The sequence below is a fragment of the Phyllopteryx taeniolatus genome, chromosome 6 (genome assembly GCF_024500385.1).
Source record: "Phyllopteryx taeniolatus isolate TA_2022b chromosome 6, UOR_Ptae_1.2, whole genome shotgun sequence".
Taxonomy (NCBI): domain Eukaryota; kingdom Metazoa; phylum Chordata; class Actinopteri; order Syngnathiformes; family Syngnathidae; genus Phyllopteryx; species Phyllopteryx taeniolatus.
In genome coordinates, this window is record NC_084507.1 from 11,749,405 (window position 1) to 11,763,866 (window position 14,462).

General features: G+C 39.6%; 2 protein-coding genes across 3 annotated transcripts; both read right to left on the reverse strand.

The window, feature by feature from the left end:
- Positions 1-478: 478 nt before the first annotated feature.
- Positions 479-6,393, reverse strand: LOC133479814 (cornifelin homolog). Its single transcript, XM_061777250.1, has 4 exons — positions 5,694-6,393; positions 3,697-3,822; positions 3,498-3,634; positions 479-880 (listed from the first exon to the last, which is right to left on the reverse strand). The coding sequence occupies exons 2-4, from the start codon at positions 3,806-3,808 to the stop codon at positions 776-778; spliced, it is 354 nt and encodes a 117-aa protein (XP_061633234.1). The 5' UTR covers positions 3,809-3,822; positions 5,694-6,393; the 3' UTR covers positions 479-775.
- Positions 6,394-6,537: 144 nt separating this feature from the next.
- mrps15 (mitochondrial ribosomal protein S15) lies at positions 6,538-14,344 on the reverse strand. Of its 2 annotated transcripts, XR_009789078.1 has the most exons (9): positions 14,065-14,344; positions 12,451-12,519; positions 11,032-11,107; positions 9,469-9,517; positions 9,148-9,232; positions 8,943-9,001; positions 8,487-8,678; positions 8,085-8,257; positions 6,538-6,919 (listed from the first exon to the last, which is right to left on the reverse strand). XR_009789078.1 is itself a non-coding variant. In XM_061777249.1 (8 exons), the coding sequence occupies exons 1-8, from the start codon at positions 14,183-14,185 to the stop codon at positions 6,842-6,844; spliced, it is 729 nt and encodes a 242-aa protein (XP_061633233.1). In that variant the 5' UTR covers positions 14,186-14,341; the 3' UTR covers positions 6,538-6,841. The 2 variants fall into 2 exon arrangements, 1 of the variants encoding a protein (XP_061633233.1); XM_061777249.1 differs by lacking the exon at positions 8,085-8,257 and having other exon boundaries at positions 14,065-14,341.
- Positions 14,345-14,462: the final 118 nt, after the last annotated feature.

Here is a 14,462-nt window from a genome sequence, read left to right on the forward strand (position 1 = left end):
ATGGTTGTCCTTGTCTATATGTACCCTGCGACTGACTGGCGACCAGTTCAGAGTGTAGTCCGCCTTTCGCCCGAAGTCAGCGGGGATAGGCTCCAGCGTCCCGCGACCCTCACCAGGATAAGCGGTGTTGAAAATGAATGAATGTTACAATACAATGTAAACTAAATACATATATTTATGCAATAATTCTACAAAATTATTTGGGTGTTGAAAAACATCTGTATTACATTACGATGAATAATAACAAACATATTTATTGCAAATTAAAGTATTATAAACGATTACAAATATGAAATATAAAAAAATATTTTCCACCCTAAAAGTTTTTTTAATACATAATTATAATTTTTAATAATACATATCTGTATAGTTTAAATGATATATAGATATTGTACATCAGTTAATTCTGCTTTTGTTCAAAACCCATTGTTAAATAAAATGAAATAATTATTAAATTGCTAAATTATGGAAATCCAAAAACACCACATTTTCATCTTTAATCTGGTACTTTGTTGAATTGCAAGTACAGACAATTTCTTTTTATTATGATCAGGTACATTGTTACATTTTCGGGTAAATGCATAAAATTTACATGCATCTTTATTCATTAGGAGGCTACTAATGTTCCTTTTTGTTTGAAGGAAAGCAAAAAAAAAAAAAATAATAATAATAAAATTAAATGAGATCTCATCCTACATCCCATGGACCATTTTGTATGATGCTCTTCTGGGGAGTGTGAGGGGAGGGAAACAATTCCTTAAATTTCTTGCTGGTATTAAGGTGAAGTTTCTCCATTCCGGATGCGGATCTCTCTGGCCATTCTGCACACCTCACAGATGCCGCAGAAGAAGGACATGAGGGCATCGTTGCATACTGTCCCCTGTGGATATACGGGATATAGGAGACATATTGTAGATCAGTGACTTATTCATTGCTTGAACCGTAAAAAGGCCTGCCGCAAACATTCGCAAGTAAGAGATTCCTCCGCCCCTCCAAAAGGCTTCCCTATCGATGCCACAAGACAGCAGCAAAGGACTATCCATCCATCCAGTTTCTGTACCGCTTATCCTCACTAGGGTCGCAGGCGTGCTGGAGCCTATCGCAGCTGAATCTGGGCAAGAGGCGGGGTACTCCCTGAACTGGTCGCCAGCCAATCGCAGGGCACATAGAAACAGACAACCATTCACATATACTAGCAATTTAGAGTCTTCAATTAACCTATCATGCATGTTTTTTGGGATGTGGGAGGAAACAAGAGCACCCGGAGAAAACTCACGCAGGCATAGGGAGAACATGCAAACTCCACACAGGTGAGGCCAGATTTGAACCCGGGTCCTCAGAACTGTGAGGCAGATGTGCTCAATAAAATCTTTATCAAATAAAATCTTTATATAATAACAAATCAAGGCAAATTCAGCTCCAACAAATGGTGTTATACTAAATCGATTCCACTTGTTAAACAGCACAATACTGGAGGCTCACCAGGCAGAATACAAAAACAAGGCTGCTGAGGACCTAAAAAGTATACACACCCCTTTTCAAATCCCAGGTTATTGAGTTGTGAAAGAATTTTGACCAAGATAAATCATTTTAAAACTTTTTCCACCAGTAATGTGACCTAGAATTTGTACAACTCAACTGATTTTTATTTTTGTGTTTGAGGGGAGGTAAAAATCCATCCATCCATCCATTTTCTGAGCCGCTTCTGCTCACTAGGGTCACGGGCATGCTGAAGCCTATCCCAGCTATCATCGGGCAGGAGGCGGGGTACACCCTGAACTGGTCGCTAGCCAATCGCAGGGCACATATAAACAAACAACCATTTGCACTCACATTCACACCTACGGGCCATTTAGAGTTGTCAATTAACCTACCATGTATGTTTTTGGGATGCGGGAGGACATCGGAGCGCAGGCACGGGGAGAACATGCAAACTCCACACAGGCGGGGACGGGGATTGAACCCCGGTCCTCAGAACTGTGAGGCAGACGCTCGAACCAGTCTTCCACCATGCATTATTATATTTGTATGTGCGTGGGTTTTCTCCGTGTAATCCGGTTTCCTCCCACATCCCAAAAACATGCATGGTAGGTTGATTGAAGACTAAATTGCCCGTAGGTATGAATGTGAGTGCGAATGGTTGTTTGTTAATTGGTTGGTGACCAGTTCAGTGTGTACCGCGCCCCAAAGATAGCTGGGATAGACTCCAGCACGCTTGCGACCCTAGTAAGGATAAGCAGAAAATGGATGGATGGACACGAGTGCTTTGAATTACGAGCTTGGTCACGAAGAAATTAAACCCGTATCGCCAGGTGTCACTATATATGTTGTGACTGAGCAAAATTGTATGCAGAGGTGGGTAGTAACGCGCTACATTTACTGTTACATTTACTCAAGTAACATTTTTGCTAAACTATTTGTCAGAGTACTTTAAATGCGCTGTACTTTTTACTTGAGTATTTATGTGAAGAAGGAACAATACTTTTACTACGTTACAATGATCGACATGCCGTTCGCTACAATTAGTTATCCATTCTTGCATGTGCGCGTCTATTTTTAGACTGCATCTTTGATTTCCGCATAGGGCACCCGTTACGCTTAATTGAACGCTACCACAGTGACGTGTGACTCAATTAAACCAATTAAAATGACTCATTTTGGGAGAAAAAAAAACAGCCGCGCAAGTGTGTTTACCTTACAGACATAAAAAAACAACAGCTTTGTCATGCAGCTCTTAAATTGTGGCTGATTTCAGACCACTTCTAACTTTAGAAAATATCTTGCGGTAAGTTGCAGATGTTTCTATTGTTGTTTTGATAGTGGATATGTCAACATTAGCCCTGTTCTATGGTGTCGCACACACAATCACAAAGTCTATTCAGCAAACAGCTTCTTCATTAAGTCATTTAAGTGAATAAAGCAAATCATGTTTCTGTCGGGCCCAATGAATGTGTTGTTGATTTTTGGGCAGTTAAAAATTGAAATGGTGGCAGGTGTGTGTCGACTCCCATATATTATTTTTAAAAAAAAACCTTATTTGATGTTCATGCTTTGATTTAAAAAAATAAAAATCTGAAGTTACTCACAAGTTACTCTTTACCTGAGTAGTTTTTTCATTGAGTACCTTCTTACTCTTACTCAAGTAAATATTTGGATGACTACTTTTTACTTTTACTTGAGTCATATTATTCTTGAGTACAATATTTGGCTACTCTACCCACCTCTGATTGTATGACATGCATTATGAGATGCTTAACCCAAATAATCAACACAAGTTGCTAGAAATTTTGTGCGGACTTGACTTGGCCCGTTATATTTTTGTCACAGTAACTTGGGTCTTGCTTAAAACTTGAAGATTAAGACAACCTATGACCTGCACATATTACTTAAGTGTGATCCAGTTTCTCAATTTTACTTGAATGAGCAACATTTCCTTTCTTGTGTAAACTGTTAGTGAAATCAAAGCACTTCTCTACATTGGGGGCACTTCGACATACCTGGATGCCATATGTAAGCCTCATGTGGGTCCTCATTCCCGTCAAGCCCCCCGGCACGCAGCCCAAGCAGCAGTTTTCACCATATTTGTCCGCCGTGTAGCACGCCAGCACCGACGGGCAAATGCAGCCGAAAGCACCTGGTGAAGAATTTTTTTTATTCACATTTGTAATTATTTAAAAAAATCATCTTTATACTTACAAATCAACAAATCACTGCAGCAGGAGCAGAGGCCTGTGCTCCACTGTCCCGTTTGGACGTTGGTGCCATAGCCACCTGCGCCCGGTTGACTGGTCACCACTGGGTTTGACATATGGACCGCAGGTTCTGATACATTGATAAAGTTTTCTTATTATTATTATTTAAGAAAAAAAATATAGCACCTGCTATCTGAAACTTTGTTTTGTGTAGGAAAACATTGACCTGAATCTTGCCACATTGTTATGTTCTCCTTGTTATTTCCACTTTATAGGGTGGATAATAAGCATAAAAGATGAAGCCTGATTTTATTTGTGGAGTCAGTGGCTCAGCACTTACCTCAAGCTCCCCTACATCAAATTGGATTTTAAGGTACTTTTTCCTATCAGGGGCCAAATTAAGTCCCAAGAAGGCCTACACTAATTAAATGGAAAATATTAAATTATATATTAGGCTTTACACGTTCAGGATTTTTGGGGCCGATCACCGATCAGTTAGTTTAAAAAAACGATCACCGATCCGATCACAAGATGGAGCAATGTGTCTATTTAAATGACCTGTTCATTTACTGTATATACTTGTGTACTTAATTGCTCAAAAAAATATATTTACAATAAATAATGTATCTTTCTTCCTCTATTTATGCCAGTGAGGCATAGTGACAGAACAAATGAATGGTCTTCTATTCGATGGCAGGAAGTAAATACAGTAATTAATGTACCCACTTTCTGTGACATTTTTGTTTGTTGGTGTGCCGTGAGATTTTTCAATTGTAATATATGTTCCTTAGCTCCATAAAGGTTGGAAATCACTGCTCTAGTCAGATCGTGTATTCTAATCAGTCAGGTCAAACATTACGAGAAATAATTAGTGCTAACTTCCTGTAATTAAATTACTTTATTGTAATTAACTTGGCGGCACGGTGGACGAATGGTTAGAGCGTCTGCATCACAGTTCTGAGGACCGGGGTTCAATCACCGGCGCCACCTGTGTGGAGTTTGCATGTTTGCGACGGCAACTAGGTTATCCAGTCGCATTTGACTTGACAAGATAAAGCCGAATGATCGTAAAAAACGGGATGCGGTGGTATCGGAATACAAGATTTTATTGCAGTAGTCTGACATCTGATAGTCTGATCCTGGCATTACGTGTTGTCTGTCCCGTCAATGACGTCATTGATCGGATGACGTTAAAGCTGACCAGCATAAAATGTTTATCGGCCGATACCGATCACACCGATAAAATCGGTATAAAGTCTAATATATATATATATATGCATATTTTGTCATAAAAATAAAACAATTATATACAATACAAATATAAATAATTAAAAAAACATAACTAGATATAATAAATATCTTGGTATACAGTATTTCAAAATGTTTTTGCTATTTTTAGAATATTTTCGAACCTAAAAAATAAACTCGATTAGAAAAATATTACAAATAAAACAATTATTATACTTTTTTGCCTTCAACATAATTTACAATACATTTGGAATCATAAAACTATACAGCATTGTATATTTAAATGTTTATATTTATTATCTAAAATAGAATAAAAATGTTTTAAAATATATAAAACATAACTGTATATATGTATAAAGTACTGTCATGCTTCTAATACAGTCCATATATATATATATATATATATATATATATATATATATATATATAGATAGATAGATAGATATAGATAGATATCGATATAGATATATATCGATATATTTTTTTTACTTAACAGGATGTGACTACATAATTGTAATACGTACTGCTAAAGTACAATATTGCAACATGGGTTATCTATCGTAGAAAGATGTATCAAGCTTATTTAAACCTTACAGCCAATTGAACAAATGGACTATGAAGAAACATGCATGATCATTTCAAGTATAATAAATGAGTTTAGTATCTGAATCAATTGCAAGCATTTTTTACATTGTCCAAAATAAGCCAGTCATTTCATATTTTGCATGGTAGTGCAAAAACTTTGCTACTTACCAGAAGGAGTGTGTACGTACGTGTGTGCTGGTCCCGATCAAACTGTTGAGATCGACACCACACAGGAAGTTTGGGGCTCAGGTTGAGAAACGTTTATTGGTGAAACTCAACGGCTGACAAAGATGACGAGATCACTGCGGTGATTCTCGGACGAAATGCTGCCTTTATTTCTTTCTTGCATTGTGCGCGTAGTCCACTTTGATACGGTTCAAATATGTATCGGGTTGGCATTTAAAGGGGACCTATTATTGAAACCTGACTTTTCAACAGCTTGTTTCAGGCGTGCCTTCCCATCCATTAAATGTGAAATTAAACAAGTAAATCTTTTTTACAGCTGTTAGTTGGACTAATTTACATAGTAATCACATCGCCACACAGAGTTCCTCCGCCCATGACTTGATCAGCCCAGCTACGTGAAGATCCAGAGCCACTTTCAAGTGACAGGCAGACACAGAAACACCCACATCACTGACAGGTGCAATGCCCCCTGCTCTTGCGTCATAGCAAAAGGTAAGCAGCGTTGCATTGAGTTTTGTTGGATGCAGAGATGAGCATCAGCTTCTGACTGGTGGTACATACTTGATTACTCCGTGAAGTCGTAGATGTGGTGGTGGTGGTGGCAGGGATATTTGTGGTCCTGTCCACATGCCCCACATACACACAAGCACTGCCCCATGAGTTCAAAATGTTTTTGCTGTGTTCCGTAAGTCTTGATTCTCGTAGTAATTAGACAAAAGTAACCTGTCTGTGACATTCCCCGTCACCTGGGAAATGTTTTAAATTATGGGAAAAAATGCATGTCTCCTTTAAAACTGAAGTTACCCAAAACAAGTCGGCTCGTAAGTATTTTAACCTCATTACTGTGTTTATTTTCATTAAATGACTAGTATACAAAATGGATGTACATTTAGCATTGATGTTTCGAGCCTCATTAGTCTCTCACAGAAATCCTGAATAATTGCCATATTATAGTCAGTACTGTGGATTCAGCATTGATCTGCTCGTGCCTTTTACACAGAGGTGCAATATTACTGAAAAGCTATTTCAAATGAATCACGGGCCGCAACTGGCCTCTGCATTATATAGACCGGTGACATGGAGAAAAAAACACACCAAAAATGCTGTCTTTTACCAGCGAATGATGGCATCTACTGGCTGGCAGTTTCCATTTTAGCCGCTAATTTCAGTTTCTGCTCTGCTTTCTGCTTCTGCACCTCCTTGAAGACCTGCGGGGGAGGCCACACGAGCGTCACAGGGGAGAAGAAACAAACACAAAAAGAAAAAAAGCAGGCTATTGCTCTGAGGTCAATACAATTCGTTTGTGGTGTACGTGTTACTGCAACCTGTACAAGACTATTCATGAACTCTAAACCCCAGCAGAGGACACACAAGTAAAGATACAATGGAGGCAGAATGCATTGACTAATTCAAGCCCGACTAGCTTTGGGCCAAAATGTCGAAACAGGACGAACAAGTACTTGCTCAGCAGTGGTTCTTGTTATTGCCACAGTTAATGCTCATGAAAACAAGGTATTTATTTGTAATTGCTATATCATTAAATTGTTATTATATAAATTATTGCAACATACTATTATTTCTTCTTGGAAAAAAATAAACTCATGCTTTGGTATTTTCTGGAGCTAGAAATGAATGTTGGAGAAAAAAACATTACAAATGACAGTTTTATTCATAATAACGAGGGCTGTAGATAAATTATTTTTCTTAATTCAGATTAATCACACTTGAATTTTGATTAATCGGGATTAATAGCAGGCACCAAATGTACCACACATAGGACCCCTTTTGCTTTGAGATGGTATTTTAAACTTGTGCTTCAATGAAAAGAGAGTTCAGCACTACACTTTATGCAAATTACCTTTGTTTTTTTTAAAGTCCCATCAGAGTGACATTTGCAGCAAAATTTGCCGCCGACCACACCAATCTGAGTCTCCTCAGTTATCTTTGCACTGGCATAAATGTTGACCTGATCACTTACCTTATACCAACCTGCACCACATTTCAGATACCCAAAGGTAAAGGAACGTGTGTGGTCAAACTAAATTGTGTGATTAATCTGAGTTAATACATGATTAATGCAATATTTTTTTGTGATTAATCATGAGTTAATCCTTTAACTTTAACAATCCTAATACTAACATGGTTTTTCAACATTTTAATAGAAGGAGAAGAAGAAGAATTAATCCATCCATCCATTTTCCGTACCGCTTATCATCACTAGGGTCGCGACCGTGCTGGAGCCTATCCCAGCTATATTCAGGCGAGAGGCGGGGTACACCCTGAACTGGTCGTCAGCCAAGCACAGTGCACATAAAAACAAACAACCATTCACATTCACACCTAGGGGAAGTTTAGAGTCATCAATCAACCTACCATGTATGTTTTTGGGATGTGGGAGGAAACTGGAGTACCCGGAGAAAACCCACGCAGGCACAAGGAGAACATGCAAACTCCACACAAGTGTGGCTGGATTTGAACCCGGATCCTCAGAACTGTGAGGCGGATGTGCTAGCCAGTCGTCCACTGCGCCGCCTGTAATAATAATGCTGAAGATCCAGTTGATTATTATTATTATTATTATTAATTATTACTATTATTAATTAGTATTGTTATTTATTAAATAGTATTAATTATTATTATTAATTACTATGACTAATGCACTGAATTTTCCACATCTGGGGAAAAAGTTGCCATTCATGAGTTTTGATTCAAGTAACCAACAGGGGGTGACATGGATGACGCTGTCTGAGCTTGGACGACTTGTGCTTTTGCTACCTTGATGCAGAAGGCCTTCTTGGCCAGCCAGCGTCGCGTTGCCCTCCTGTAGTACTCAGGCGGGAAGGTATAGGTGATGCCCAGCTGCTCGCACACCTTCTCGAAGGCATCGTAGCGCTCCAGCCGCAGGTTCTTCAGCAACTTCTTTCTTCTATCCATGGCCATCAGCATGCGTCTCTTGTTCGCCTTGTCCTGAAAGATACAAATGAGGGCACACGTGAGAGAAAAACATAATTGTAAAGGAAGGGATGATTGAATACAGAGGAAACGACAGTCTGATTGTGTCGAAAAAGTGGAACTTTTCCGACCGCAATCATCTTGTGTGTGGTGTGATTGACACAGGATATCCTGTAATACATGTGTGTGTGTGTGCGCGTGTGTCCCTGCAGAAAGGAAACGCGTTGACACGTTAAAGCTCCGATGAACATTATTGCGTCACGAATTCTCTCCGTTCACCTTGTGATGTTTGAGCAAGTGCTCCTGAAAGTTGCGGATCCTCGCCGTCAAAATGGCCACTGCAACACACACACAACAGAAGGGTCCTTTAGCGCGCACACTCGACTCACAAACATTGTGTATGTGTGTGTGGCAGTAAACAGAACTTTTCTTTCACTTTGTGTGTGTGTGTGTGTGTGTGGGGGGGGGGGGTGAATGTATTCACCCTGAACTTCCACTGAGCTGCGGTCGCTCTCATCCCGCTGCACCTTGGCAATCAGCTGTTCCTTTTTCAATGCCAACTTTTCACTCTGAGGGCACAGATGAAGGACAAATCAAATCAACTTTATTTGTATTGCACCGTTCATACATAAAAATGCAACACAAAAAGCTTAACAAAAAATACCAAATCACAGCAACGGAATGAATTAAACACACACACACAAAAAAACACACACGGACATGTGGGCAAACACACACACAATCAATCAATCAGTCCTTGATGCCATTAGAAGACATTATGAGCCATTTACAGCAAATAACTTACCTGGCTGGCTAACTCCAACGAAAGAAGTCTCTTGACAATATCGTCCGTCCTGCGGTGAACAGCAGCCAAATCAAAAGTAGGTATAGGAACAATAAATCAAGTTTTTATTGTGAAAATGTGGGCAATCGTGTGGAATTTAATGAGAGACAGTTCCCAGGTATATTAAAAGTGGAGATAGTGTGGATTATTATTATTAACTGACACGGCGGCACGGGTGTTTAAAATTGGAAATTTTAAATTCCTTTATTAAAAAACAGGACTATTTTAAATTGATCCTTCAGAAAATTGATAAACATAAATTAATTATGATTCAGTTTAAAGGTCTGGTCTGTAACAGCCATCCATTTTCTTTACCGCTTATCCTCACGAGGGTCGCGGGCTGCTGGAGCCTATCCCAGCTATCTTCGGGCAAGAGGCGGGGTACACCCTGAACTGGTTGCCAGCCAAGCGCAGGGCACATAGAAACAAACAACCATTCGCACTCACATTCACACCTCCGGGCAATTTTAGAGTCTTCAATCAACCTACCACGCATGTTTTTGGGATGTGGGAGGAAACCGGAGTGCCTGGAGAAAACCCCCCCAGGCATGGGGAGAACATGCAAACTCCAAACAGGCGGGGTCGGGATTTGAACCCCTCAAAACTACCGGGGTTCAAATCCCGGCCTTGTCTGTGTGGAGTTTGCATGTTCTCCCGTGCCTGCGTGGGTTTTCTCTGGGTTCTCCGGTTTCCACCCACATCACAAAAAACATACATGGTAGGTTGATTGAAGACTATAAATTGCCCGTAGGTGTGAATGTAAGTGCAAATGGTTGTGTGTTTATTTGTGCCCTGCGATTGGCTGGCGACCAGATCAGTGTGTACCCCACCTCTCGCCCAAAGATAGCTGGGACAGGCTCCAGCACGCCCGTGACCCTAGGGTACAGAAAATGGATGGATGGATGGATGGATAATCAGTCTGCTTTCATGGAGGACTACAGAAATTGGAGAATATTTACCGTTGAGAGGCTGAAATTCCAACGATTTAGACAATTATAAGACAAACAACGTTTAAACGTTTAATCTATTATCAAAATAGTTGTCGACTAATTTGATAATCAAATAGATGGTGATTAATCAATTAATTGATGCAGCTGTAGTATCATTATTGCTCGATTGCTCCATTTCGTTTTTATTTCACTCGAGTGGCAGCATATCTGAATCTTGGTTCAACTTTTGGCTCACAACCCAATGCAAAAAAAAAAATCGACGAAGCAGCAGCTCGTAACTGGAAAAAGTAAGATATTGGGGAACTCGTAATTCAAGGTACAGTAAGGTTTGTACTTGCGTGAAATCTGGTTGTTTTAGTCAGGATGATGCTAAAATCTATATTTTCCACAACAATATTTCAATTCTCTATTAGGAGTCAACATTCAATTTTGTACATTTCTGTCTTATTCGAGGTTATTCCCTTAAAGTTCTGTTAATTCCCATGGAAAGTTTTGACTTTGGCTTGTGTCCAAGCAATTAAAAAGTAAACTTTCCATGATGTGTCCCCTATAACGTGTTGTGAGTTGTATTTACGTTTCTGCGAGGGGTACGGCGGCGTAATCCATCTTCAGCATGGTCGGCGGGAGGTCGCTGAGTTGGCTCTCAAGACCTGGAGGGCAGAAAAAAAAAGCAACCAGTTCAAAGGGAGAGATGTCATTCACAATAAGTAGGCTTTACACGATCAGCAAGTTTAAAAAACGATAACTGATCACCGAACCGATCACAAGATGGAGCAATGTGTCTATTTAAATGACTTGTTCATTTACTGTATATGCTTGTGTACTGTATACTGAGTATCTTCAAAAGTATTCTCTAGTCCAGTGATTCCCAACCAGCGTGCCGTGTGCCATAAGCGATCTTCAGGTGTGAAGTGGGAAATTATAAAATTTTACTTAACTGCTGAAAAAATTATTGACTTACAAGAAATAATGTATTTTTGTTCCTCTATTTATGCCAGTGAGGCATAATGACAGACAGAACAAATAAATGCTCTTAAATGGCAGGAAGTACATACAGTACCGGTAATTACTGTGTTATCTACTTTTTGTGACATTTTTGTTTGTTGGTGTGCCGTGAGATTTTCCAATTGTAAAATATTTGCCTTGGCACCATAAAGGTTGGAAATCACTGCTCTTGTCAGGTCATGTATTCTAATCAGTCAGGTCAAACCAACATTACAACATGACAGAAATAATGGGTGCTAACTTACTGTAATTGAATTACTTTATTATAATTAAATTACTTCACACACACACCAAAACTTTAGAGCATGATTTGACATAACGGCAGCATGTTTACATACAATCGTTAGTGCTAGCACTAGCTGGCTAGGCTACATAACATTTTGTTGCCTGCTCGTGAGCCGTATCATATTAAAAGTACGTGAACATACCTCAAGCAATCCTGAAATGAACACAATCTCCCGAGCACCAGTGACCACCACCACACGTTTTCCCCCCATTTTGTTCTTATAATGGCGATGTCGTCACCATGGTAACGAGTGTATCTGGGCGCACTTGAGTTGACAAGATAAAGCCCAGTGATCGTAAAAGACGGGATGCAAAGATTTTATTGCAGTAGTCTGACATAGTGCAATCGTGAAAGACCAGATTTGTCGTGTTGTCTGATCCAGGCATTACGTGTTATCTGTCTCAGACGTGCTGTCTGTCCCACACCGCCGACATCTTTAAAAAAAAAAAAATCTTTATTGGTTTGTGTGATTATAATTACATTACTACGTCAAAAGATACACGACAATGCTAAAAATAAACTAGCTTTTGGATTCAAATATACTGTACACGATGGCGACGCGGACTAAATGTCTTTCGCAGAGCGGATCAATGCGAATTATGACATTAAAACCGATAAGCATAAAATGCTAATTATCGCCCGATACCGATCAAGCCAATCAGATCGGTGTAAAGTCTAACAATAAGTAAATTAATGACTTACCTGCAACCTTTTTCTTTGTAGCGCGAGCATAATGTCGGACTGGTGCTGGAGGGGAAAAAACTCCTAACACTGTGAAGAGATAACAAAGATTCATGACTAAATTTGTTCGATTTTTTTATTTTAAAGGTGTGAGTGAATCTTTCAGTGAATGTTCTCAACTCCTGTTGCCATTCCGGTGTTGTACTGAGTGGAACAATGTTATTCTTTAATTTAAATAAATAATGTCAGAGATGGCAGCACGGCGGACATCTGGTTACCACATCCGCCTCACAGTTCTGAGGACCTGGGTTCAAATCCGGCCTTGCCTGTATGGAGTTTGCATGTTCTCCCCGTGCCTGCATGCGTTATCTCCGGATACTCCGGTTTCCTCCCACATCCCAAAAACATGCATGCTAGGTTAATTGAAGACTCTAAATTGTCCGTAAGTGTGAATGTGAGTGCGAATGGTTGCTTGTTTAAATGTGCCCTGCGATTGGCTGGCAACCAGTTAGCTGAGATATACTCCAGCACGCCCGCGCCCCTAGTGAGGATAAGCGGTGTAGGAAATGGATGGATGGATGAATGTCAGAGATGACGATTAAAAAAATAATAAGAATACAAGAAAATATAGACAATAATACAGCACATTCTTTTGAATTTTATGCAGCCTGAAATTAATCTTTAAAATATGTATTATTATACATGACAAATCTTGTTGATTTATAGATTATAAATCATTTTGATGTTGAAAAAAATACAATAATCCAACTATTACAGTATTATAAATATAGTGATTTTAATTATGTAATATTAATTATAGATTTGCTTTTATAATTGTTACAATACTTATTTTAGTCAACATCTGTAACTTTTTCAAGGCTAATGGCTGTATCCAACTCTCCGTCAGAGAAATACTACTAAAATTCTATCCATCCATCCATTTTCTGAGTCGCTTTTCCTCACAGGGGTCGCGGGAGCGCTGGAGCCTATCCCAGTTATCATTGGGCAGGAGGCGGGGTACACCCTGAACTCTTTGCCAGCCAATCGCAGGGCACATATAAACAAACAACCATTCGCATCACATTCAGACCCATGGGCAATTTAGAGTCTTCAATTAACCTACCATGCATGTTTTTGGGATGTGGGAGGAAACCGTAGTGTCCGGAGAAAACCCACGCAGGCACGGGGAGAACATGCAAACTCCACACAGGCGGGGCCGGGGATTGAACCCCGGTCCTCAGAACTTTGAGGCAGACGTCCACCGTGCCTACTACTAATAATGTTTTTTTTAAATTACAAAAGAATTATGGTTGCAGACAATTTGCAGTGGTGTACAAAGGCACTGCATTATAGTGAGAGCTGAGTCTGTTGACTCTCTCACGTGAGTTAAGAAGTCGAAATATTAAAAAAAAATTCTTAATAAGTCGAAATATTACAACACTACAGTATCATCTGCGACACAGGCCATTTTGGGGATACAATTATTGTATTTAAATGTTCAAGTGTAGCTAATGTGCTCCAGTATGTCAACTACGCATGCGCAATTCCTCGGAATTGACGTTTCATTGACTTTAAAAGCGTATTATACATAAATTCACCCTCCATTTTTGTTACTGTCCCGTGTTGAGTGCTTACCGCTGTTTACTTTGTTTCTCGACAGCAGCGCCGAGCAGCACGTCCCTGAAGTGCCGGCGCTTTCCCTCAAAACGCCCAAGGAAGACCTTAAAACGGTCCTTAGAGCGATGTTCGACCACATGACTAATGTTGTGTTGAAGTGTTTATAATAATGTGTTTGTTAATCCACAAACTCGGCAAGGGTTAGGGTTACGTTTTCTCCAGCCGGAGAGAAAGAGGAAAAACAAACTCAACCACTAGACGTGCGCCGCCATTTTGTCTAGACCGTACGAGTTGTCAAACTTCGATCGAGGAATGCTAAACGAACCCAGAACACGTCGAGTTTAAAAAAAAAAAAAAAAAAAAAAAGCAACGAAAGCAGAAACAGTAACAGAAGTTAAAACTGTTAAACAGATAAT

Coding starts and splice junctions, on each gene's coding strand:
- LOC133479814 (XM_061777250.1), bottom strand. CDS start 3,808: ATGTCAAACCCAGTGGTGACCAGTCAACCGGGCGCAGGTGGCTATGGC. Junction 3,635..3,696: donor CTGCAGTGATTTGTTGATTT/GTAAGTATAAAG, acceptor ATTCTTCACCAG/GTGCTTTCGGCTGCATTTGC. Junction 881..3,497: donor GGCTTACATATGGCATCCAG/GTATGTCGAAGT, acceptor GTATATCCACAG/GGGACAGTATGCAACGATGC.
- mrps15 (XM_061777249.1), bottom strand. CDS start 14,185: ATGTGGTCGAACATCGCTCTAAGGACCGTTTTAAGGTCTTCCTTGGGC. Junction 11,108..12,450: donor TACAAAGAAAAAGGTTGCAG/GTAAGTCATTAA, acceptor TCTGCCCTCCAG/GTCTTGAGAGCCAACTCAGC. Junction 8,679..8,942: donor ACTTGCTCAAACATCACAAG/GTGAACGGAGAG, acceptor TGTATCTTTCAG/GACAAGGCGAACAAGAGACG.